The following is a 27,697-nucleotide window of genomic DNA, read 5'->3' as shown; positions in this document are numbered from 1 at the left end:
TTTTAAGAAATATAAACCCACCAAAGCTTTGCTATGGCACTCGACCTGCCGTAAAAAAAACAATGGAAAAACTAATAGAGGCCACAATCTTGACAGGGCCTTTTGAGGGTGAGGCTGTTCTTATTCCTCGCATTCCCAAGATTCCAACGGATCTGCCTTTTCAATTTAAAAGATTGCAATTCCCAATTCGATTAGCATTTGCAATCACCATTAACAAAGCTCAAGGTCAATCATTAGAAAAATGTGGTATAGATCTTAATACTGATTGTTTTTCCCATTGACAATTGTACGTTGCATGTTCGAGGGTCGGTAAACCTGACAATCTATTTATATGCAGCGACAATTGGACAGCGAAGAATGTTGTATATTCGCAAGTTTTACGCAGTTAATTTGTATTTTATCTATCTATCTATCTATCTATCTATATAAAAACGAGTTGTATGTATGCATGTTTGTTTGTTTGTAAAAAGAGCGTTTGCATATGATGTCATTATTAGTACATACGGCTTTGTATATGCAGAGACAATGGGAAAGCCAAGAATGTTGTATATTCGCAATTTTTACGTAGTTTAACTCCTGCAGACGAAATGAATGCTTGCCTAAAAAATTCTAATTCATAGGCACACGTAAAAATATTAAAATTAACTACAAATATGCGTGTCCGATTGCAAAACGATGACTCTGGTCAAACAGTAGACTCAATTTCAGGACGTATACAACTACCTGCTGATTTCTGTAATTTAGTGACGTCCAAAAATGAATTGATTGAAAAAGTATTTCCGAATATTCTAAAAAATTATAAAAATAATAAATGGCTAAGTGAAAGAGCGATTCTCGCACCCAAAAATATAGACGTCCACGAAATCAACAATATTGTTTTGAACAAGATTCGAGACCAGGCAGTCCTTTACAAGTCAGTCGACACAGTTTTGGAACCAAATGAAGCGGTTAATTATCCATCTGAATTTTTAAATTCCATAGATCCTTCAGGGTTTCCACCACACGTGCTACAACTAAGAATAGGCGTACCAATAATACTTTTAATAAATATCAACCCACCAAAGCTTTGCAATGGCACGCGACTTGCCGTAAAAAAAAACAATGGAAAACCTAATAGAGGCCACAATCTTGACAGGGCCTTATGAGGGTGAGGCTGTTCTTATTCCTCGCATTCCCATGATTCCAACGGATCTGCTTTTTCAATTTAAAAGATTGAAATTCCCAATTCGATTAGTATTTGCAATCACCATTAACAAAGCTCAAGGTCAATCATTAGAAAAATGTGGTATAGATCTTAATCCTGATTGTTTTTCCCATGGACAATTGTACGTTGCATGTTCGAGGGTCGGTAAACCTGAAAATATATTTATATGCAGCGACAATTGGACAGTGAAGAATGTTGTTTATTCGCAAGTTTTACGCAGTTAATTTGTATTGTATCTATCTATATAAAAACGAGTCTATATTCACAGGTGGGACACAGGGACACAACTACAATGGCGCATAACTAATATGGCGCGTAACGACTTACGCGCGCGGGGGGGCTTGGGGGGGCGCGAAGCGCCCCACCAACTAGGTGTTGGGGTGGCGCGAAGCGCCACCCCAACAGCTAGTATATATATATATATATATATATATATATATATATATATATATATATATATATATATATATATATATATATATATATATATATACATTCCGATAATGAAGTGCCGAACTTCATTATCATTTGTGTGCCGTCTCGTGTTCCAGGCAATTCCATGAAGGAATCGAAAAATCAAACCTAAAAATCAGCTTTTGGAACTTTCCGTTCGCCCCCTTAATAATTTGTCAACTATGTATTGCAAAACAGAAGATTCAAACAAGCCCAGTACTCAAATAATAATTTCATATTATTGTATATATTTGCAAATTTATTTTCTGTGGACTAAATACGGCATATTAGAAAAACGTTCAGGCAATCAATTGGTGATTTTGAGAAAAAGTTATGTTTTTACTTTTTAATACAAATTTCGAATGTCTATAATAGAACAACTCTGGCCCACATTTACAACCGAAGGAAATTGTTCAATCTTGAGATTTGGTTCAATTTAATGCCTACTGAAATCGCTATCCGTCTGTCTTTTCGTCATTCTTTTTTTCTTCTTCTCTCGGTAAAAAAAAAAAAAAAAATCAAATCAAAGAGTTCGTGGTAACGAACTGTAGTAAGGAGCGACCCAGCTCAATCGTAACCAAAACTAAAAAAAACGGGATTTTGATACCAATAGTTATATATATATATATATATATATATATATATATATATATATATATATATATATATATATATATATATATATATATATATATATATATATATATATATATATATATATATATAACTATTGGTATCAAAATCCCGTTTTTTTTAGTTTTGGTTACGATTGAGCCGGGTCGCTCCTTACTACAGTTCGTTACCACGAACTCTTTGATTTTCACAGCCACCCCAACAGCTAGTATATGTATATATATATATATATATATATATATATATATACTAGCTGTTGGGGTGGCGCTTCGCGCCACCCCAACACCTAGTTGGTGGAGCGCTTCGCGCGTAAGTCGTTTCGCGCCATATTAGTTACGCGCCATTGTAGTTGTGTCCCTGTGTCCCACCTGTGAATAGAGATAGATATAAATATATGTTTTTAACTACGTAAAACATGCGAATATACAACATTTTCGCTCTCCCATTGTCTGTGCATATAAATAGATTGTCAGGTTTACTGACTCTTGAACATGCAACATATAATTGTCCATGGGGAAAACAATCCGTATTCAGATCTATACCTCATTATTCTAATGATGTGTCACTGTGTCCCGGTCGTCATTTATATTCCCTGTGTCCCGGTCGTCATTTGTGTCCCTGTGTCCCAGTTTGTAATTTCTCTTTGAGTGTCCCGGTCGTCATTTATATTCCCTGTGTCCCGGTGTCCCGGTCGTCATTTATATATCATTTATATATGTCCCGGTGTCCCGGTCTGTAATTTCTATTCAAACAATCCCTGTGTCCCGGTCGTCATTTATATATCCCGCCTGTGCCCCCGGCGTCCCCGTTGTAGTTGTGTCCCTGTGTCCCGGTCGTCATTTATATTCCCTGTGTCCCGGTCGTGATTTGTGTCCGGGTGTCCCAGTCTGTAATTTCTCTTTGAGGTTCCCGGTCGTCACTTATATTCCCTCTGTCTCGGTCGTCATTTGTGTCCCGGTCTGTAATTTCTCTTTGAGTGTTTTTTCTTTTTAGTTTTTTTTTAGTTTTTTACCTTTTTTCTTTTTTCAGTTTTCTTTTTCTTCTTTATTTTTCAGCGTCACTATGAAGTACATATCGACGAACCTTTGTTTTTTTAACTTAAATCTGGTAGGCATTGATAACCTTATCCAAGTCAAAATCCCAAACCCAATCATCATCGCTATCATTTTCAGTTTTGATATGTTTTGACTCTCGCTGTCCAGGTGGATTTTCATCTAACTGCGCGGTTTTGCGTTCAAATACCGTTAATGACGTCACCGTCAAAGCAAAAATGACGACAACTAATTTCATGACGTCAGTCAACACAGAAACATGACGTCACCTGATCCACAGACAGACAGACAGACAACTTATTTTTATATATATAGATATATATATACTAGCTGTTGGGGTGGCGCTTCGCGCCACCCCAACACCTAGTTGGTGGGGCGCTTCGCGCCCCCCCAAGCCCCCCCGCGCGCGTAAGTCGTTACGCGTCATATTAGTTACGCGCCATTTTAGTTGTGTCCCTGTGTCCCACCTGTGAATATAGATAGATTTATATATGTGTTTCAAACTACGTAAAACTTGCGAATATACAACATTCTTGGCTTTCCCATTGTCTGTGCATATACAAAGCCTTATGTACTAAAAATGACGTCATATGCAAACGCTCTTTTTACAAACAAACAAACATGCATACACACAACTCGTTTTTATATAGATAGATAGATAGATAGATACAATACAAATTAACTGCGTAAAACTTGCGAATATACAACATTCTTCGCTGTCAAATTGTCGCTGCATATAAATAGATTGTCAGGTTTACCGACCCTCGAACATTTAACGTACAATTGTCCATGGGAAAAACAATCAGTATTAAGATCTATACCACATTTTTCTAATGATTGACCTTGAGCTTTGTTAATGGTGATTGCACATGCTAATCGAATTGGGAATTGCAATCTTTTAAATTGAAAAGGCAGATCCGTTGGAATCAAGGGAATGCGAGGAATAAGAACAGCCTCACCTCAAAAGGCCCTGTCAAGATTGTGGCTATACAGCAGTTTTTTTGCAAAAGAATCATTTTTGCAAAGCGAAAAGAAAGCGGTTAACTTTGTATCCGGTGGATTCAGGGCTCTTTGTTGCACGTTGGTTTCCGAGAAATAAACACGTTGACCATTCTGTAAATGTACCGCTAAGTGAACAACAGCTGGACTTCGTTCATGTATCGGAAATGAAAGAATTCGCCAAACAGCTTCATTACTGCTTATGTATCTTCCAGCCTGATATTGTATGATTTCGTCGATATCTTTGATTTCGGGCTGCAAGCCAAAAACTGCCATGTCACTGCCTATGTTGACGTATATACATATGTATTTGATTGCCTTTACGGAGTTACAGTATTCAACGTTTATGTCTGCATTAAATGTTTTTGATAATAACGGGGAATATGGAACAACCCACTGGTTATCTACTTCGATGGTGGTACCGTTACGCTTCTTTATTATTGCTGTTTTACCGCCATCTTCAGTAGATCTTCTTCTTTTACGATTAAATATTTTTCCGTCCACGATCTTCTTACAATTAAAAATTTGTCTTTGAACGATTTTTTTAATTTCTTTTAATGACGTCATCGTCATAACAAACATGACGACAACTAACTTCATGACAACATGACGACATGATGACATGACGTCACTCGACAGACAGACAGACAGACACATCCACAGACAACTTATTTTTATATATATAATATATATATATATATATATATATATATATATATATATATATATATACTACTACTACTACTGCTACTACTGCTAACAACTCACTGGAGCACCAGGCCACCTGAGGCCAACACAGCTACACACACTCCTTCTCCATCCCAATCTATTCCTTTTTACGCCCTCCCAAGAAGTTCCTATTTCCTTGAAATTTTCTTTATGACATCCTCCCGCCCCAGACGAGGACGACCTGCTTTCCATTTAGCCCTTGACGGTTGGCCGAAAAGAACAATCTTCGGCAATCTGTCATCCTTCATCCACAGAACGTGCCCTAACCATGCCAATCTTTCTTTCGTTATAGCCATAGAAAGCGGGATTGAACCAACTTTTTCGTACCGCCTACTGTTGGAAATACGATCAGTCAGTCGCGCACCCATAACAATCCGTAGGCAATTTCTCTGGAAAAATCGAGTAAATCTTCATCTTTTCGGAATGCCCATGCTTCAGAGCCATATTTGACCACTGTCTTAGTTTGCAGACTTATATTCTAATTCCTTAAAACTGTTTTTAATTGTGAAAAAACATCCCGAGCCTTGGCTATTCTACTTTTAACATCTTCACTGCTCCCACCTTAATTACTAATAATACTATCAAGGTAAATTTTCCTTACCCGATGTCATCTTTTCATCTTCACTTATTCCTAGTCTTAGGGACGCCAAACCTCTAAAAGTTCATTCATTTTAAACACACTTTTATCTAGGATGCTTAGATCATCAGCATAATCTAAGTCCAGGAGAGTTCCCCCCCCCATTTGATTCTGTTGTCTCCCATTGCCTTTCCAGTGCTCCTGAAGACAAAGTCCATCAAAATGATCCATATAAAGAAGGATAGAACACAACCCTGCTTAACTCCTGATTTAAAACAAAGCCAGTTCCTAACCTCATTTCCTACAGTAACTGCAGTAGTATTATCAAACAGTTCGTGGTAACGAACTGTAGTAAGGAGCGACCCGGCTCAATAGTAACCAAAACTCTAAAAAAACGAATTTTGATATCACTAGCTACATCAAAAGAATCGCATTTTAATGCTGATTTTAAATATATAAGTTCCTTCAAGTTTAGTTATACCCATCAAAAGTTACGAGCCTGAGAAAATTTGCCTTACTTAAGAAAATAGGGGGAAACACCCTCTAAAAGTCATATAATCTTAACGAAAATCACACCGTCAGATTCAACGTATCAGAGAACCCTACTGTAGAAGTTTCAAGCTCCTATCTACAAAAACGTGGAATTTTGTATTTTTTGCCAGAAGACAAATCACGGGTGCGTGTTTATTAGTTTTTTTTTTTCCAGGGGTCATCGTATCGACCGAGTGGTCCTAGAATGTCGCAAGAGGGCTCATTCTAACGGAAATGAAAAGTTCTAGTGCCCTTTTTAAGTGGCCAAAAAAATTGGAGGGTATCTAGGCCCCCTCCCACGCTCATTTTTTCCCAAAGTCAACGGATCAAAGTTTTGAGATAGCCATTTTGTTCAGAATAGTCGAAAACCATACTAACTATGTATATAGGGATGATTTACTCCCCCACAATCCCTGGGGGAGGGGCTGCAAGTTACAAACTTTGACCAGTGTTTACATATAGTAATGGTTATTGGGAAGTGTACAGACGTTTTCAGGGGGATTTTATTTTGTTTGGGGGGTGGGGCTGAGAGGAGGGGCTATGTCGGAGGATCTTTCCTTGGAGGAATCTGTCATGGGGGAAGAAAAATTCAAGGAAAAGGGCGCATGATTTTCTAGCATTACTATAAGAAAACAATGAAAAATAAACATGAAAACGTTTTTTCAAATGAAAGGAAGGAGTAGCATTGAAACTTAAAACGAACACAGATTATTACGTATATGAGGGGTTCTAAAAATAATTTAGCATAAAGAGCGAGGTATTGAGGAGGAGATAAATACCTCGCTCTTTATGCTAAAGTATTTTTAGTAATTTCAACTATTTATTCTACGGCCTTTCTGATTCAGGGGTCATTCTTAAAGAATTGGTACAAAACTTAAGATTTAGTGTAAAGAGCGAGGTATTAACGAGGATACAAACCCCCTTGTATACATAATAAAAATATAAGATTATGAAAGTTTGTTACGTAAGTTGCTAGTTTATAAGTTACGTATATTTTTTACTAATAAAAACGTTCGTTAAAAATTAAAAGTTCTAGTTGCCTTATTAAGCAACCGAAAAATTGGAGGGCAACTAGGCCTCCTTCTCCACCCCTTATTTCTCAAAATCGTCTGATCAAAACTAAGAGAAAGCCATTTAGCCAAAAAAAGAATTAATATACAAATTTAATTTTAATAATTTATGTGCGGAGAGCCAAAACCAAACATGCATTAATTCAAAAACGTTCAGAAATTAAATAAAAAAAACTAATTTTTTTAGCTGAAAGTAAGGAGCGACATTAAAACTTAAAACGAACAAAAATTACTCCGTATATAAAATGGTTTGTCCCCTCCGCAATCCCTCGCTCTTTACGCTAAAGTTTGACTCTTTGCCACAATTCTACTTTTTAATTGTAAGAAGATCGTGGACGAAAAATGTTTAATTGTAAAATGACTGAAGAACCTACAATGGCAACAACAAATGACGACCGGGACACAAATGACGACCGGGACACAGGGAATAAAAATGACGACCGTGACACTCAAAGAGAAACTACAGACTGGGACACCGGGACACAGGGAATATAAATGACGACCGGGACACAGGGACACAACTACAACGGGGACGCTGGTGGGCACAGGGGGATATATAAATGACGACGGGGACACAGGGAATGTTCGATTAGCAATCACCATCAACAAAGCTCAAGGGCAATCATTAGAATAATGAGGTATAGATCTGAATACAGACTGTTTTTCCCATGGACAATTATATGTTGCATGTTAAAGAGTCGTTAAACCTGACAATCTATTTATATGCACAGACAATGGGACAGCCAAGAATGTTGTATATTCGCAAGTCTTACGTAGTTAAAAACATTAGCTCATTTTTTCTAATTTTTCAGAATTACCCACCCCCAACTACCCCAAAGAGAGCGGATCAGTTTCGGTTATGTCAATCATGTGTCTAGGACTTGTACTTATTTTTCCCACCAAGTTTCATCCCGATCCCTTATATATATATATATATATATATATATATATATATATATATATATATATATATATATATATATATATATATACTAGCTGTTGGCACCTACTAGCTGTATGCAGCACCTAGTTGGTGGAGCGCTTAACGCCCCCCCAAGCCCCCCTGCGCGCGTAAGTCGTTACGCGCCATTGTAGTTGTGTCCCTGTGTCCCACCTGTGAATATAGATAGATTTATATATGTGTTTCAAACTACGTAAAAACTGCGAGTATACAACATTCTTGGCTTTCCCATTGTCTGTGCATATACAAAGCCGTATGTACTAATAATGACGTCATATGCAAACGCTCTTTTTACAAACAAACAAACATGCATACACACAACTCGTTTTTATATAGATAGATAGATAGATAGATACAATACAAATTAACTGCGTAAAACTTGCGAATATACAACATTCTTCACTGTCCAATTGTCGCTGCATATAAATAGATTCTCAGGTTTACCGACCCTCGAACATGCAACGTACAATTGTCCATGGGAAAAACAATCAGTATTAAGATCTATACCACATTTTTCTAATGATTGACCTTGAGCTTTGTTAATGGTGATTGCAAATGCTAATCGAATTGGGAATTGCAATCTTTTGAATTGAAAAGGCAGATCCGTTGGAATCATGGGAATGCGAGGAATAAGAACAGCCTCACCCTCAAAAGGCCCTGTCAAGATTGTGGCCTCTATTAGGTTTTCCATTGTTTTTTTTTTTTTTACGGCAAGTCGCGTGCCATTGCAAAGCTTTGGTGGGTTGATATTTCTTAAAAGTATTATTGGTACGCCTATTTTTAGTTGTAGCACGTGTGGTGGAAACCCTGAAAGATCTATGGAATTTAAAAATTCAGATGGATAATTAACCGCTTCATTTTGTTCCAAAACTGTGTCGACTGACTTGTAAAGGACTGCCTGGTCTCGAATCTTTGTCAAAACAATATTGTTGATTTCTTGGACGTCTATATTTTTGGGTGCGAGAATCGCTCTTTCACTTAGCCATTTATTATTTTTATAATTTTTTAGAATATTCGGAAATACTTTTTCAATCAATTCATTTTTGGACGTCACTAAATTACAGAAATCAGCAGGTAGTTGTATACGTCCTGAAATTGAGTCTACTGGGAGCTTTCCGTTTCCAATTGCCAGCAATTGATCTGAAAATGTTTGACCAGAGTCATCGTTTTGCAATCGGACACGCATATTTGTAGTTAATTTTAATATTTTTACGTGTGCCCATAAATTAGAATTTTTCAGGCAAGCATTCATTTCGTCTCCAGGAGTAGATCTAGGTATTATAGGTAATGTTTGCCTGAAATCTTCCGCAAGCAATATTAATGTGCTGCCAAAGGTTTTCGACTTCCCTCTCAAATCTTTCAAGCATTGATCCAGAGCCTCGAGCGATTTTTTGTGTGCCATTGTGCACTCATCCCAAATAATAAGTTTGCATTGCTGCAATACTTTACCCATCCCAGATGATTTGGAAATATTGCACGTGGGAGTTTCTGTAGAATGCAAATTCAGAGGCAATTTCAAAGCGGAATGAGCAGTTCTTCCACCAGGCAGCAATGTTGCGGCTATTCCGGACGACGCAATTGCCAACGCTATATCATTTTTTGATCGAATTGATGCCAGAATCAGTTTTATCACAAACGTTTTACCAGTACCTCCTGGCGCATCCAAAAAGAAAATTTCTCCAACGTTGTTATCGACACAATGCATTATCGTATTTATTCCGACGTTAACTTGGAAATGTTATTTTGTACATACGACAATAGATCACTCGTACTGTAACTTTGTTTCTCGATCCAATTCTACACATGTCGAAACAGCAGCGATACGGTTAGGTGAAGGCATTCCCAAATCCTGAAGAGGTTTGTTTGCCATTCGTACGCACAAATCTTCTATAATAACTAAAGTGTAGTTATAAATTTCTGACGTAAAATCAAAAGTCATATCTGACGTCTCTAACTGTTTTCGATGGAGTATATCTTCGGACATTTTTGACTTATATTTTTCCCATAACTCTGTAGGAGCTGATAGAGAGCAAGTTGTTAAAATGATGCCAAACAATGCACGAATTTGACTTGGGGTTGACGTTTCGCACGCGTCATTGATGCAGTTATCCCAGTGTTGGTCATTCTCCAATAAATTCAGAGCTTGGCATGTACTACGGTAAGTGTCATGTATAGTACCGTTTACAGTTCTCAAATACTCAAAGGATGTCGGACCGGGTACATTCACCAAAAGCAGGCGTAGAAAGAAGCATTCATGTTGATTGGGGTGAACGGTGTAGAGTCTTCCTATCGTGGTATCTTTGAAGATGGTAGGTTGGCCGTCGACTGACTTACCCTGTTTTCGAAGTTCAAATACTTTATTTTTAGTATTCCACGTGTAATACGAAGGCACTTCAGTATACAGCAGTTTTTTGCAAAAGAATCATTTTTGCAAAGCGAAAAAAAAGCTGTTAATGTTGTATCCGGTGGATTCAGGGCTCTTTGTTGCTCGTTAGTTTGCGTGAAATAAACAAGTTGACCATTCTGTAAATGTACCGCTAAGTGAACAACAGCTGGACTACGTTCATGTATCGGAAATGAAAGAATTCGCCAAACAGCTTCATTACTGCTTATGTATCTTCCAGCCTGATATTGTAAGATTTCGTCGAAATCTTTTATTTCGGGCTGCAAGCCAAAAACTGCCATGTCACTGCCTTTGTTGACGTATTTACATATGTATTTGATTGCCTTTACGGAATTACAGTATTCAACGTTTATGTGTGCATTAAATGTTTTTGATAATAATGGGGAATATGGAACAACCCACTGGTTATCTACTTCGATGGTGGTACCGTTACGCTTCTTTATTATTCCTGTTTTACCGCCATCTTCAGTAGATCTTCTTCTATATTGTGGGTAACCATCATTGCCAGTAATTGTGTTTGATACTAAAAGTCGAGGATATTGCTTTGTGCACCTTCCTTTGGCCATGCATGGTGAATTTTCGTTCAGTGCACCGCAAGGTCCATGTATCATATTTTTTACAATAATATCATGTAACCCCTTATCGACATTTTTATCAGGTATTTCAGCGGAAATCACATCATCAATTTCGTTCGAAGTAATTTTTTTATGTAGCCAGATTAGTATATGTGCGTGTGGCAAACCTCGTTTTTGCCATTCCACTGAGTACATCCAGCATCGCACTGACCCAAACACTTCAAGTTTTACTATGTAGTTTATCAGTGATTTCAACTTTTGCCGGAAGACACGGGCCGTAATATCATGCCTATGAACCGCCGATTGTCCTTGAAGTAAAAGCTGCAGTATCTCGTCCCAAGATTGATTACATGTAAATGTAATAAATAAATCTGGACGACCATAGAGACGAACATACGCAATAGCATCTTGAGCATATTCATGCATATGACGGGGACTGCCAGCATATGACGAAGGTAAAATTGTTAATCTTCCAACGTTTGTGGTATTACCGTCATTTATAACTGCATCTCGCAAATGAATGTATTGTTCAGAGCGGAGCTTGGTCTGATTCAGGCGGATATATAGCAAACGTTCTGATTCAATTTTAGCATACATATCAACGACAAACTGGTGAAACAATTCACGGCATTTTAAAATATAATTTTCTTCATCCTGCCGAATCATTAGTCTATAGGAATAATAGTGCATTGCACTGCATTTCTTATTCATTTCTTTGTTAGTGGCTGGATTCATCAATTTAATATTAAAGTGATAGCCGTCGGCTCCCTCCCAAAAAATGATAGGATATTGTAGGGCATCGTAGCATCGATGAGTTTCAGCAATTCTTAACAACTGAGCGTTTCGCTTATGAAGAATAATATCTCGAGGTAAAAACTGATCACCGACCATAACGATTGCCACTTCGTCGATAGTTGGAGCATTGTATCTACGCACATGTTGGCCAGGAGGCGTTTTGTCAGCGGAAATAACAATTTTATGCGTATCAGTAGGCATCAAATCGATGGCTGTTTTGAACAGACGCACTAAATTATTATTTTCGCGGAAAAGATGTTGTAATTGGGAAACGATTGTCCTTTCAACGTTGGGAGAAATTTCGCAACGTGCATTCAATTCAGAATTTCTATCACTGATGAAGTACAATTGTAAAAATTTATGATTCTCGCCTGAGAATGGTAGAAGGGACCCTGCTCTATGATAAATTTGCCCTTTTGCTTTGAAAGTAGACATAAATTGATCTGGATTTTCGATTTGGGCTCCAAACGACGTCATTTGGAAACATGAGTTGTATTTTCTGATTTGTGACAAAAAACGCTTAGATTCTGACGTAGTTCCAGTAAGGAAAGTCTTCAATGGCTCTGGTGGTGCAGCCAATAGCGGAAGTTTAACTTTTCCTGAGGCGCAACACATTCCCATTGTTTCACCATTGAATTTCAAGGCCTTGCAATAGGGACAAATTTTAGACATTGTCCCGATTTGAACACATCTACTCAAGCTATAATCATCGACTGGGCTGTACCTGAATGCCAGGAGATAACTTTCAGGTTGCTCTGATTCCTCGGCACGCTTTCTTTTCTTACTTTCTCTATCAGCAGCAAGCCTGATTTCTTGCTGTTCTTGTGATTCCTCGGCACGCTTTCTTTTCTTACTTTCTCTATCAGCAGCAAGCCTGATTTCTTGCTGTTCTTTTGATTCCTCGGCACGCTTTCTGTTCTTTCTTTCTCTAACAGCCTCAAGCCTGTTTCCTTGCTGTTCTTTTGATTCCTCGGCACGCTTTCTTTTCTGACTTTCTCTATCAGCAGCAAGTTTTTTGGCATAGACTCTTTGAGCATCTTCATCGGCTTTTGCCATTGTAAGTTCATCAGTCATTTTAAACTTAAACATTAATAGATTTCTACGTGAACATATATGTCTTAAATATCTTTAATGACGTCACCATCATAGCAAAAATGACGACAACTAACTTCATGACGTCAGTCGACACAGAAACATGACGTCACCTGACAGACAGACACACAGACAGACAACTTATTTAGATATATATATATATATATATATATATATATATATATATATATATATATATATATATATATATATATATATATATATATATATATATATATATATATATATATATATATATATATATATATATATTCACAGGTGGACCACAGGGACACAACTACAATGGTGCGTAACTAATATGGCACGTAACGACTTACGCGCGGGGGGGCTTGGGGGGGCGCGAAGCCCCACAACCAACTAGGTGTTGGGGTGGCACGAGGCGCCACCCTAACAGCTAGTATATATATATATATATATATATATATATATATATATATATATATATATATATATATATATATATATATATATATATATATATATATATATATATATATATATATATATATATATATATATATATATATAATATAATATATATATATATATATATCTTTGAGCAAGATTCAGTTCCATATGTAAACACGATAAATACACCACACACAGGAAAAAGCCTATGATTTTTTTCTTATTTGGGACAGTAAAAGACGAACTAAAGAGAATCAGGCAGCAAAGTCAGTCAAATATGGCACCATATTCACAAAAGCAAATTTCTGAATACACTTCTGTTACACTATCTTGTCAAAAGAAACGTGTTTTGCTTCATCAAGCCCATGTTGATTTGCTTTGTGTCAAAAATTACATTTTATTTTGATATTTCAGTTAATTTGGGCCGTGTTCGCCTTTTACTGGGTTGCAGCTACCACTACGTCCACGATTATCTATTTACAACAATCACAATGTATTGTTGGATATTTATACTTTATTTCAGCCACCTTGTCCAGGATCTTACCAAATTACTTCTTATTGTTCTTTAATCAGCAAAACTTTTGAAGTTTCTTTCACTATTAATCAAGCTTCGACTATCACCATTAAATTTTCTTGACACACTCTTCCAGATAATTATATTGTACGCGCCCTCGACTTACAGTGTAATAGTTGGCCGTATATTCTTATTTTTGATGCTGCCTTGTATACATTTTACGTTATTTATGGTTGTTATGGCATACTATTTGTTTTGAACCGATGCATTCCTTAGGGATTTTAGACCATTTTTTCCGTTACTATGGGCCGTGTCGTCTTTTACTAGGCTGAAGCTACCGCTGCGACCAAGACTAATGGTTAAAACATACGGTTATGACGTCATTTCTCATCTTTTACACGAAAATGTAGATTTTTCTGTCAAAATTTTATTTTATTTTAAATATTGTTATCTGTTAATCAGGAAGTGCTCTAGATGTAGTAATTTCCTTTAAGGAATCCTCAAAAAGCACCCTATGATTTTCCTCTGCCTTACTAGCTGCGGATAAGACAAAAAAAAATTCCCCTATGGAACAACAGCTAAGAGCTTATATGGCACTAGTTACGAGAGATCGGATCGGGTCCGGTTATGAACTTGACAAAGCACTGGAAAACCCCCCAACTCCCCCAAAGAGATTAGATCTGGTCCAGTTATGTCAATTGCGTATCTAGGACTTGTGCTTATTCTTCCCAACAAACTTCATCCCGGTCTCTCTACTCTAAGCGTTTTCCAAGATTTCCGGTTTCCCCCTCCAACTCCCCCAAATGTCACCAGATCCGGTCGGGATTTAAAATAAGAGCTCTGAAAGTGTTTTTTTACTAGGTTGCAGCAATTACTGCAACCACGATATTGCACTAGTTCTTTTTTCATTATAAAACTTATGTTTGAACAAATTCAAACTTGCATTATTTTCGGCCCTTGCCTATGGTCTGCAGGTTGTTATGTCATCCCCAGATTCTTATTTACTGGAAATTTTGACTATTTTAAACAAAATGGTCAACTCAAAATTTTGGTCGAATATCTTTGGAGGATACAGGATGCTGGTTAGGAAGATAGTAAAGAGATGGAGAATAGTTGCCCCTTGGTCACTTCTGACCCTTAAAATGGGTATTAGGCGAACAAAAAAAAAATTGGGAGTAAAAGATATGCGGCAGTGAAAAAGTATCTCAACGTGTCACATGATAATGAACAACAGAGAATTGTGCAGTTAGAAGACAAACGACATCGAAAGTCAAAACGAGGCAAAAATGAAAGTGAAGATGACGTCAAAAACCTGTACAAACATATAAAGATACAGTAAACTATGCAAGTGTGAACTCCAATTTATTGGGACTCTTCAACTTTGGTTGTATTCACTGGGGAGTCCTCGATTTTTCCAAGGAAAGATTAGCCAACACAGATGATTCATCTGGAGGTTGCTGCTTGCTTGGTCAAATTACATTGAATTGAATCGGTTTGGCCTTTTATAGACGTCATTTGCTCTCTAAAGAGGTCCACAAACAAATCCAAAACCTGAACTATGTTTTGCTTTAGATCCCTTCAAAGTAAGAGATGACGGAACCATCAATAGTCGTAATGTTTTCAGGCTCAAAAGTAGAAGGACATATTTAACATAAAACCAATTTAGCGGCAAATCCATTATCACCCCCTGAACGTGATTTTAAACCCCTCCATATGGCCAAATGAACTCTTTTAACGCCCAGTGAAGCTGTTGAAGAACGCCTTACATATTCTTTAAATTATGGAATTTCTTGTAGCTCAATGGCTCCCGTGGAAGAGATTTTGTGACACAAACAACAATGACAAAGGTTATTTGAAAAATGTTAGGAGTGGAGGATATATCACTGATAATGCTTATTCAATTTTTTGTAGCATGCTCAAAAGCTTCAAAATCGAATATTATCATTATTATCGTTGCTTTGGATCAGTGTTCAGTTCAGATCAATTTCAGTATTTGTTCTTCTTATCATTTACTAGCTGTTGGGGTGGCGCTTCGCGCCCCTCCAAGCCCCCCCGTGCGCGTAAGTCGTTACGCGCCATTGTAGTTGTGTCCCTGTGTCCCACCTGTGAATAGAGATAGATATAAGTATATGTTTTTAACTACGTAAAACATGCGAATATACAACATTCTTCGCTGTCCCATTGTCTGTGCATATAAATAGATTGTCAGGTTTACTGACTCTTGAACATGCAACATATAATTGTCCATGGGAAAAACAATCCGTATTCAGATCTATACCTCATTATTCTAATGATGTGTCCCTGTGTCCCGGTCGTCATTTATATTCCCTGTGTCCCGGTCGTCATTTGTGTCCCGGTGTCCCAGTTTGCAATTTCTCTTTGAGTGTCCCGGTCGTCATTTATATTCCCTGTGTCCCGGTGTCCCGGTCGTCACTTGTGTCCCGGTGTCCCGGTCTGTAATTTCTATTCGAACAATCCCTGTGTCCCGGTCGTCATTTATATATCCCGCCTGTGCCCCCGGCGTCCCCGTTGTAGTTGTGTCCCTGTGTCCCGGTCGTCATTTATATTCCCTGTGTCCCGGTCGTCATTTGTGTCCCGGTCTGTAATTTCTCTTTGAGTGTTTTTTCTTTTTAGTTTTTTTTTTAGTTTTTTACCTTTTTTCTTTTTTCAGTTTTCTTTTTCTTCTTTATTTTTCAGCGTCACTATGAAGTACATATCGAAGAACCTTTGTTTTTTTAACTTAAATCTGGTAGGCATTGATGACCTTATCCAAGTCAAAATCCCAAACCCAATCATCATCGCTATCATTTTCAGTTTTGATATGTTTTGACTCTCGCTGTCCAGGTGGATTTTCATCTAACTGCGCGGTTTTGCGTTCTTTAGCCGCAAGCCTGTTTTCTTGCTGTTCTTGTGATTGCCCGGCACGCTTTCTTTTCTTACTTTCTCTATCAGCTGCAAGCCTGTTTTCTTGCTGTTCTTGTGATTCCTCGGAACGCTTTCTTTTCTTACTTTCTCTATCAGCAGCAAGTTTTTTGGCATAAACTCTTTGAGCAGCTTCCTCGGCTGTTGCCATTGTAGGTTCTTCAGTAATTTTACAATTAAACATTTTTCCGTGAACAAATGTCTTAAATACCGTTAATGACGTCACCGTCATAGCAAAAATGACGACAACTAACTTCATGACGTCAGTCGACACAGAAACATGACGTCACTTGACAGACAGACACACAGACAGACAACTTATTTTTATATATATAGATATATATATATATATATATATATATATATATATATATATATATATATATATATGTGTGTGTGTGTTTTTAACTACGTAAAACTTGCGAATATACAACATTCTTTGCTGTCCCATTGTCTGTGCATATAAATAGAATGTCAGGTTTAACGACTCTTGAACATGCAACATATAATGGTCCATGGGAAAACAATCCGTATTCAGATCTATACCTCATGATTCTAATGATTGCCCTTGAGCATTGTTGATGGTGATTGCTAATCGACGATTCCCTGTGTCGCCATCGTCATTTATATATCCCCCTGAGCCCCCCGGCGTCCCTGTTGTAGTTGTATCCCTGTGTCCCGGTAGTTATGTCCCGGTGTCCCGGTCGTCATTTGTGTCCCGGTCTGTATATACATTCGTTTTTGAATTGGTCTTTTTTTAGGTTTTAGTTTTTTACCTTTTTTTAGTTTTGTTTTTCTCCTTTATTTTTCATTTTTTTTCCTTTTTCATTTTTTTTTCTTTTTTAATTTTTTTTAGCTTTTTAGCTTTTTTAGTTTTTTATTAGTTTTTAGTTTTTTTTTTCTTTTTAGTTTTTTTGTAGTTTTTACCTTTTTTTTAGTTTTTATTTTTTTTTACTTATGTCCTGGTCGTCATTTATACTCCCTGTGTCCCGGTCGTCATTTGTGTCCCGGTGCTTTGTTGATGGTGATTGCTAATCGAACATTCCTTGTGTCCCGGTCGTCATTTATATTCCCTATGTGCCGGTGTCCCGGTCGTCATTTGCGTCCCGATGTCCCGGTCTGTAATTTCGTCAGTCGAAAACATGACGTCAGTCGACACAGAAACATGACGTCACCTGACAGATCCACAGACAGACAACTTATTTTTATATATGTAGATGTATTTATTTTACTGTAACAGGTTGTCCGTTTGTCATCTGACGTAACTACAGCACCATGAGTCTTAATTTCTTCTACCAACTTCTTTATTTTTCATAGACTGTCTTACTAAACCTTCCAAACATCAAACACTAGTCTGAACTGTCCTTCTATTTTATTTTCATCCTTCTTGTCCTCTGTAAGACATTAAAGTTTCATAATATCAGAGAAATATCAATCATTTATAGCTGATTCAGACAGTTTTTTCTCGATCAACCTTAATAGTAAAAGTTTGTCGTGAAAATAGATTTATGGAGATTTCAGGAAATAGCCTAAAATTAAATAAAAGAAGTTTAAGGACTGGACAGATTCATCGTTTTCATGCACCCATTATCTTATTATATAGATTGCATGCAGTCAATAGGTTTAATTAAAATATGATGATTTTACACGTAAATTAACACCGATACCCACTTTCGTCTCACAGCTCGCAGATCGAGTTGAGACTTCGGGAAAAGCCTTTCAGTAAAGGAACGGAGGGGCATAATCACATAGTATTCTAAAGGTGCCCCAGATAGAAAGGAATACATAAATTATTCATTTGCAAAGAAGGTTAGAACCAGAATCAAAAGACATTGAATTAGGACCAAGGATGTGGGAATAGCCTATCTGTCTCAGAGACTGATTCTAACAAGATCGCTTTGCTTATTATTTACATTTTGAAAACGGTTGGAATAAATAAGGTGCCATATTTTTTTCCTAAAACGTTGAACATAGACACAGGCTCTAAATAGTACTAAAAGGACACAAGAGGTGTCACCTTGATAACCTAGTAAATGATTGCCACTGTTGCGAAATGTTTCAAACTAGGAGTGTTACTTTTTACCAAAAAGCGACTTTTGGTGCCATCTAAAATTTAGAAGTGTTACAAAGGTAGAAATGCACCATAAAAACACACTCTGGTGCTACCAAGCGATAGTAAAATGGGTAATAGTTTACTCTTTGCCATAGTCTGAATTAAAAACTATAAAAACACAATTTTCGCTTCTTTACGTCAAGATAATTTTTATTTTTTAGTTTTATTGTTGTTCCCAGCCTTACTGCGTTTTAACTACCTTAATTGTCGACTTCTATAAGACGTTAAAGAAAAATCAAAAAAGGCCAATATCTGAGGAGGAGGTTTGGACCCTCTTTCTCCTTTCCACACCTTGTAAGTTTCCACCTTTTTCTCGCCCCTCCTCCCCTGTGCTAAAATCTTGGACGGGCTCTTGTGCCTTATAAGAATACTAAATACTGTTCAAGATGAATAAGGCATTCGGAGAAAATACCTTTTCCGTTGTCTTGCTTACCAGGTTCAATAAATAAAAAAATGAAAAATCAGGTATGATAAATATAGAGATAATGAACATTTAACTATAGAGGAACTCAAATGGATCTCTTTACCTGGGGTAAAGTTCGCCAGTAGGACCGATGCAATCCGTTGTTGACATGGCATCGCCTGCTAAATACTTCAATTTATGTTTTTGACATTGCTGGAACTCTGATGATACACTATGTGACGGGATGAATAATAGCATGGCAAGATATGCTAGTGGCCATTTCCACATCTGAAAAAAAAATGTTCTCGGTACTTTTCGCATGAGGTACTTTCCCTGATTAATGAAGGGGGAAATATAGCAACCATTCTACTTTTCATGCACAATGATCATGTGCAAAACTTTGGGAACTTTTCGTTTCAAGATAAATTCAGCCTTTGCTTAGGAAAAGACAGGCATATCCATATGCAAAAAGTACCTGTAGGTGCTTTTTATAATTTCGGAGTTGCACTGCGCTGTCATTCAATAAGCTATTTGGGGCAAAATTCATCTTCGCGCGGGCCCTAGTTGTAAATTATTAGCGGGCCACAAAATCAGTTAAAATGTTGGCATACTTGAATGTAGAACTAGGTTGTTCGAAGTAAGCACAAACGCCGGGCTCTTCTTCGATAAGGAGAGCCAATAATAATTTTTTCTGGAAGTTCAATAAAAAAAAAAATTCTTATTTGATAATTTAAAACAAGAAGTACCCAGAAATTTAAGCAAATTTCAGAATTAAGGGAGGTAGGCCAATCTCCCTCCACGTTTACGTCCTTAGTGCAAAGTTTTAACCCATTGGAGAAGATTCAGAGAATTATTTATTATGGGAAGGGTTTGAATATTAGGAAAAAAATTTCTATTGCTACTTTAGAAGGAACCTTCAGATCAATCACATGAGGGAATTGTCCCTGAGATATTACATAGAACGTAGCCCACTAAGAAATGTGTAGTGGCCTACTAGAAGTTAGTGCTTTAATAACGATTAGTCTGGAATTCTAGCGTTCAATTTAATCATAAATTGGAGTATTAGATTTTAGTGTGACGTGGGGCTCGACATGGCATGCCCTCTCCTTTTCTATTTTCAAATTTTGTATATCGTCTGTCCTTTTTCTATCCCATCTGCTTATATTCTCGAGTCACTAAATATCCCTTATCTGGGTTATACAAACGATAATCGTATCCTTCTTATATTAAAAAAGGGGTTAAAAACGGATTAAAAGACTGGAATTAAAAAAGGGGTTTCTTTACTTGCTTGAATAATATTATCAAAACTTCACGCAATTAGACATTATTCACGGTGCTGAACATGGTCCACACGTATTACAGTCATTTTTTAAATGCAATCCCCTAATGTTATTATTTTAGACCAGTGCACTTACGCACTGTGAAGCGCATACGCATGTATGGCAGGTATTGGAAATTACTGTCGTCTCAAATTTGAGCTATCAGGAGCATGGAATGGTCTTTTATAAGATTGAAGGGACTGCATGTCATCGCTTTAAACCAATAAGAAGTGTTTGTCACTGACGCAAGGTTATTGAACTCAAAAGTCGTATTTTAAGCCACTAGACAAAATGTCACTGACAGTCAATGAAAACCGCTCTTCCTCGAGTAAAGTCAGAATTCCACTTTACTGTTGGTTCAATTTTGAGACGGATGACCAAAATTACGATGCCAGAAGGCCATACAAATGAAAATTGATGACCAAGTTCACCGCCTTTTCACTTAAAGTACGAAAAAAATCAAAATGAAAACATTTTTTGCCTCTTGGCTTTATCTTAGGTCTATTCGTTTCTGCAAACCAGGATTCTCTATGATTTTATTTTAGTTGGTATACAACTAAGAAAGTCTTTCTCATCACAGAAATTATCTCTTTTATAGCCAGACAAAACCGTGATGAGAAAAGGGGAAACTTCTCCTATTTAAACGAAAAGCCAAAACTAACGTATGTACAGCCATGTCCAAATTACATGTATCGCAGAGTCAAGCATTTCAATAATCAATTCTTTGCTGTTGGGCAAATATAGATTGGTGTGAAAATGTCAAAATTAAGTAAAAAACGTGATTTTCTTGAATCGAAAAAAAAAGGATTCTATTGACATTTCAATAGTCAACTAAGGGGATAAATGCAATAGTACATGATAGCTTAATATGCCTTCTGAAGAAATTCTGCTATACATAACTCGACTAATAACTTGAAGTATTTAATCTTGAATATTTTTAATAATAAACATATTAATGTATAGCTTTGATTTTTAGATTTTCAAATATTTAGTGTTATATTTTTGCATAAGTTTAAATTCTTCAATCACTATTCATTAGTTTTTGTTTGTTTACCCAGTTGGTAGTCTCTGCCTTTTGCAAAAGCAATAAGGAACGTCAAGCTATCTAGATGTACATGATGATATGTTTTTCGTCATTTTCTGCTGATTTTTCACACACGTTCTTTATTTATAAACTTAGCGGCTTTTAAGTGTAAAACCTGCACTCCTGTACTGAACAACTTCTGCATTAAAAATTGAGTTCCCAGATTTTCTTATTTTTTCAAGACATATAGGGTTGTGCCGGTTTCCACCAAGCCAATTGGAAGAATCAGATTTTATTTTTAGCCTCCCTGCTACTTTAATCTTTTTAAGTGTTAATATCTTTTATTCAATAGTAATATTACTGCTTTTTTATCTTGCAGATATTTATCTATCCTGTCAGTTTCCTGTTTTCGGTGGGTGGCAAATTTATGTTGGTGAAACTTTAAAATACATCTGAACTGTCGCCACTGCTGACGGTAAGAGGAAAGTTAAGTTATTCTTAAATTGCTGCACCTTCTATTCAATTAAGTTACTTTCGGTCTACTTGTTGTTTTTATGGCACTTCGTATGTACCAAGTGACATATAGCGATCGCAATTTCTGTCCGTCGGTCGGCCTGTCTGTCGGTCCCAGTTTTGCTAGTTTTGGCACTTCAAGACAAGCTAAGACGATGGAAGCTGGCAGGCGTATCAGGGACCAGACCAGATTTAATTAGAAATAGTCGCATCCCCGATTCTACCATCTGGGGGGGGGCAAGCAAACGAGATACTGGAGGGAGAGAAAATCGTGAAAATTGAGGTATATTTATCTCACGAATGGGTGATCGGATCTTAATGAAACTTGATATATATAGAAATGTCATGTCTCAGATGCTCCGTTTTCAACTCGGATTGGATCCAGGGACATCGGGGGTAGAGTGGGGAAACGGAAATCTTGGAAAATCCTTAGAGTGGAGAGATCGGGATGAAACTTGATGGGAAAAATAAGCAAAAGTTCTAGATACGTGATTGACATAACCTGACCAGATCCGATCTCTTCAGGGGAGTTTGGGGGATTTTTAGTGCTTTGGCGATTTCGAGAATAAGCACAAGCTCTAGATGCGTGATTGAAATAACCGGACCGGATCCGATCTCTCGTCAAAAGTGTCATATGAGCTCTTAGCTCTTGTTGTTTAATGTATCTACTTCTGTGGTAAAGACATTTATAATCTCGAATGACTTTCGGATATCGGTTTAAAACTTGTAGAGCTTGCTAGGAAACTACCTCAGTCTGCATATATGTGGCTGCCTCTATGGTGCACTTACTCATCTGATGTCTTATTAAAAACATTAATAGGATAATTATGTAAATTTCAATCCAACTTAGTGTTCATTCTTTAAACTTTATCAGTTTGTTAAACTTTCAAAACATTTGGGAAGTGGATACACACCCCAACTCTTAGAATAATTCGACAACGCTTAAATCAGAACCTTTTGAAGCAAATGAAATTTCTTGATGAAATTACCGTTTTCTAAAAGTCAAAACAAGGAACATAGCACTATTACAGAAAGATTGATGGACTAATGACCTAACTTTTCCATTTAAAACTACATTTCACATATGTTAGCCAATTGCAAGGCAATCAAGGTAGATATTATGTAGTTGATGTTAATCAATTTTCTAATACGGAAATTAAAATTGATTAACGTCCTTTCGAGTATGTCTGCGATGATAAAGTCAGCTTTAATGATATTAAGTGAAAAAAACATTTTTTTTAACTGAAAGTAAGGAGCGACATTAAAACTTAAGACGAATAGAAATTGGTCTTTATATGAAAGGGGATGTCCCCTCCTCAACGCCCCGCTCTTTACGCTAAAATGTTTTATTATTTTAAAAAGTAGAGTTGTAAGAAAGAATCAACTTTAGTGTAAAGAGCAAGGTATTGAGCGAGCGAGGTATATTTTTGGCTAAATGGCTTTCTCAAAGTTTTGATCCGACAATTTTGAGGTATTGAACGAGCGAGATATTTTTTTTTTTTTGTTTGGCTAAATGGCTTTTTTAAAGTTTTGACCGGACAATTTTGAGAAAATGGGGCGGAAAGGGGGCCTAATTGCCCTCCAATTTTTTTGGTTACTTAAAAAGGCCACTAGAACTTTTAATTTTATTTATGGACGTTATTACTAGTAATAAATATACGTAACTTACAAATTAACTTACGCAAAGAACTTCTATATTCGTATATTTTTATTACGTATATGATGGGTTCGCCCCCTCTTCAATACCTCCCTCGTTTACACTACAGTTTGAATTTTGTTTTAATTCTATAAGAATAACCCCTGAATCACAAAGACAGTTTAATTAGAATAAATAGCTCTTTCGAAATTACTAAAAACATTCCAGCGTAAAGAGTGAGGTATTGAGGAGGTAACAACCCCCCTCACATACGTAATAATTTCTGTTCGTTCTAAGTTTTAATTTTGCCCCTTAATTTAAGTTAAAAAAAACTTGTTTTTTTATTTGATTTCTCGTTGTTTTTTTTTAAATAACGCCGGAAAATCCAGCGCCTACTTCATGGAAATTCTCTTCCCCCATGATAAATTTCTCCATGGAATGATCCTCTCACGTAACCCCCTCCCCTGACCCCCAACACCAGAAAAAATCTACCTGAAAAAGTCAGTATACTTCCCAATAACCAATACTATATGTAAACCATGGGCTAAGTTCATAACGTGCAGCCCTTTCCCCGGGGACTGTGGGGGATTAAGTCGTCCTCAAATCTATAGTTATTAGATTTTTGGACTATGTGGAACAGAATGGTTATCTCAAAATTTTGATCCGATGACTTCGGGGAAAAAATGAGCGTGGGAGGGGGCCTAGTTGCCCTCCAATTTCTTTGGTAACTTAAAAAAGGAACTCGAACTTTTAATTTCAGTTAAAATGAGCCCTCTCGAGACATTCTAGGACCACTGGGTCGATACGATCACCCCTGGAAAAAAACAAAAACAAAAAAAAGACAAACAAATAAACACACATACGTGATCTTCTGGCAAAAATACAAAATTCCACATTTTGAAAGATAGTAGCTTGAAACATCTACAGTAAGGTTCTATGATAAGCTGAATCTGATTGTGTAATTTTCAGTAAGATTATATGACTTTTATGGGAAATTTCCTCCTTTTTTGAAAACAAGGCTAATGTTCGCAGGCTCATAACTTTAGATGGGTATAACTAAACTTGATTAAACTTACATATTTAAAATCAGCATAAAATTCCTATTCTTTTGATGTATATATTGGTATCGAAATTCCATTTTTAGAGTTCTGGTTACTATTGAGCCTGGTCACTCCTTACCAAAGTTTGTTACCACGAACTGTTTGATGTTTTATGGCTTTGGTTACAATTTGCCACTTCAAATAGGCTTTTAAATTGAAGGTGAATTACATATGAATACAATCTTAGTTATTTAGCAATAGAGAGAGGACTTACTTTTTATTGCATTGCCAAAAAATTGCCATACTCTGAATTTATAGATTTTCTTATCCTTGTGCCACAAATTACAAACTATATTGCGCTACATGTAAGTATTTGATGCTCTAAGAACTACTGTCACCACACGTTAGAGAATTTTTGCTGAAAGTTCGGATCATTTGAATAAAGGAAATTGGATTAACGGAAATTGGAATAACGGAAATTGGAATAACGTACAAATAGTAAAGAACCAAAGATATATCAAGCTAAACTAAGCCGAAACTACTAAAATAATTAAAAGACCCGTAAAAAATGAAAGAAAAGAAAAATCGTTTTTGATTTAAATCAATTCAAGCAATAGTCATCTCGATTCAGCAAAAAGTCGGCATAAGTGTTACACCAAGTTTTTGACTAGCCATAGCTCAAAAGAACAAACTAACTGTTGAAGTTGACGAAGGAAGTTATGAAGTGATGCAACCATTTTGTTACATTAATAATATAAAAGAAAAAATAAGATCCAGTGGAGGGGGCAAGGGGGTGATGATCCCCTCTTTCTATTGAAAAACAAGAAGACGCTTAAAAAGTTTATCAAAAGAGGAAATAATAAACACTCCCGTTTAATTCATAGTAAAACAAAACTCAACCGGCGTTGAGCTGTTGGTACACAGTAAATAGAACCTTAGAAATAATTAGTGGGCCAACGGCCTGCTAGTAAATCTGGCTCTGGGGCTACTTGATGTGTTTAATCAACACACGAATTAATCTTTTTTCTTCATTTTATTAATTTAGTTTGATGTATCTTGTCTCATTGCAAATGATATATCATTTGCATGCTGTCGTGCAACTTTTTTTTATGTTCATTGAAGTTTCTGTGCGTTTTCATTAAAAAAAATTGCTATGAAATTATAATTGTTGAAATAGATAATAAATAAAACATTTTGCCCCTTCTTTCATTTGGGTCAATTTTCGCTGTTTGCAGGCGATTATGTTGTATCTACCATTTATAGTCCAAACGACCCCATATTTTAGGCACAAACTCGTGAAACATTGTGATTGTGGTTTATTGGATTTGAAATACATGTCGCTGCATTATAGTTCGCACTTGTCAGAACAAGAGTGTAAATATTCAGAAACTCAAAAAATAGCATTTTTCTGACAAGGCTGTGTAAAACAAGAGCCAAGAGCTCATACGGCACTTGTAACGAAGTAGGAAGTGTCAAGAGCTTCTTCCCACCAAGTTTCATTACGATATCTCCACTCTAGGCGTTTTTCAAGATTCCAGTTTCCCGCTCCAACTCCCCCAATGTCACCAGATCCGATCGGAATTTAAAATAAGAGCTCTGAGAAACGAGGTACTTCTAAATATCATATTTCATTAAGATCCGATAACCTGTTCGTAAGTTAAAAATACCTCATTTTTTCTAATTTTTCCGAATTAACAATTCTTCCACTCCCCCTCCCCCCAGATGGTCAAATTGGGGAAGCGACTATTTCTAATTTAATCTGATTAGAACCCTGATATGCCTGCCAACTTTCAGCGATCACTAAATTGATCGGGTATCTAGTCTCGGATCTTCTTCATGTAGAAATTGGGGTGTTCTGGGATTCGAACCTGAGACCTCTCTGACCCCAAGTGAGAATCATACACCTAGACCACAAGCCATACTTAAGAAGGACAATCATACGTTTTGTCGGCAAATAAAATTCTTCTCAACTATCTTGTTCACTCGCTCCTCCCCAGAGAGCCGAATCGGGGAAGAGACTGCTTCTAGTTTAATCTTGTCTGGTCCCTAATACGCCTGCCAACTTCCATCGTCCTAGCTTATCTGGAAGTGCCCAAACTAGCAAATCTCCCCAACTCCCCCAAAGAGAGCGGATCCGTTCCGGCTATGTCAATAACGTATCTAGGACATGAGTTATCGGATCTTCATTAAGATCAGATCACCTGTTCTTAAGTTAAAAACACCTTATTTTTCTAATTTTCCCTAATTAACCCCCCTCACAACTCCCCCAAGGAGAGTCACTACAGTGTTGTTATGTCAATCACGTATCTAGGACCTGTGCTTATTCTCCCCATTAAGTATCATCACGATCTCTCCACCCTAAGCGTTTTCCAAGATTTCCGGTTTCCTCCTCCAGTTCCCCCCAATGTCAACAGATCCGGTCAAGATTGAAAATAACAGTTCTTGAGACACGAGGTCCTTCTAAATATAAATTTCATTAATATCCAATCACCCGTTCGTAAGTTAAAAATACCTCATTTTTTCGAATTTTTCCGAATTACCGAATTAGGTCCCCCAAACTCCTCCAAAGAGAGCAGATCCGGCCCAGTTATGTTAATCACGTATCTAGGACTTGTGCTTATACTTCCCACCAAGTTTCATCCCTATTTGTTCACTCTAAGCGTTTTCCAAGATTTCCGCCCCCCCCCCTAACTCCCACCATTGACACTG

At 36.9% G+C, this 27,697-nt stretch overlaps 1 protein-coding gene across 1 annotated transcript in view; it reads right to left on the bottom strand.

Annotated features, from left to right (window-relative positions):
* Positions 1-27,697, bottom strand: part of LOC136039348 (uncharacterized) — a 51,969-nt gene that overhangs the window by 21,323 nt on the left and 2,949 nt on the right. Inside the window, exon 2 of the mRNA XM_065723007.1 lies at positions 19,581-19,744. Coding sequence (XP_065579079.1) covers positions 19,581-19,744 — 164 coding nt within the window. The remainder of the gene's footprint in view (positions 1-19,580; positions 19,745-27,697) is intronic.

Source organism: Artemia franciscana, chromosome 2 (genome assembly GCF_032884065.1).
Source record: "Artemia franciscana chromosome 2, ASM3288406v1, whole genome shotgun sequence".
NCBI lineage: Eukaryota > Metazoa > Arthropoda > Branchiopoda > Anostraca > Artemiidae > Artemia > Artemia franciscana.
Note: the sequence above shows the minus strand (reverse complement) of the source record. Positions and strands in the feature narration are given on the sequence as shown.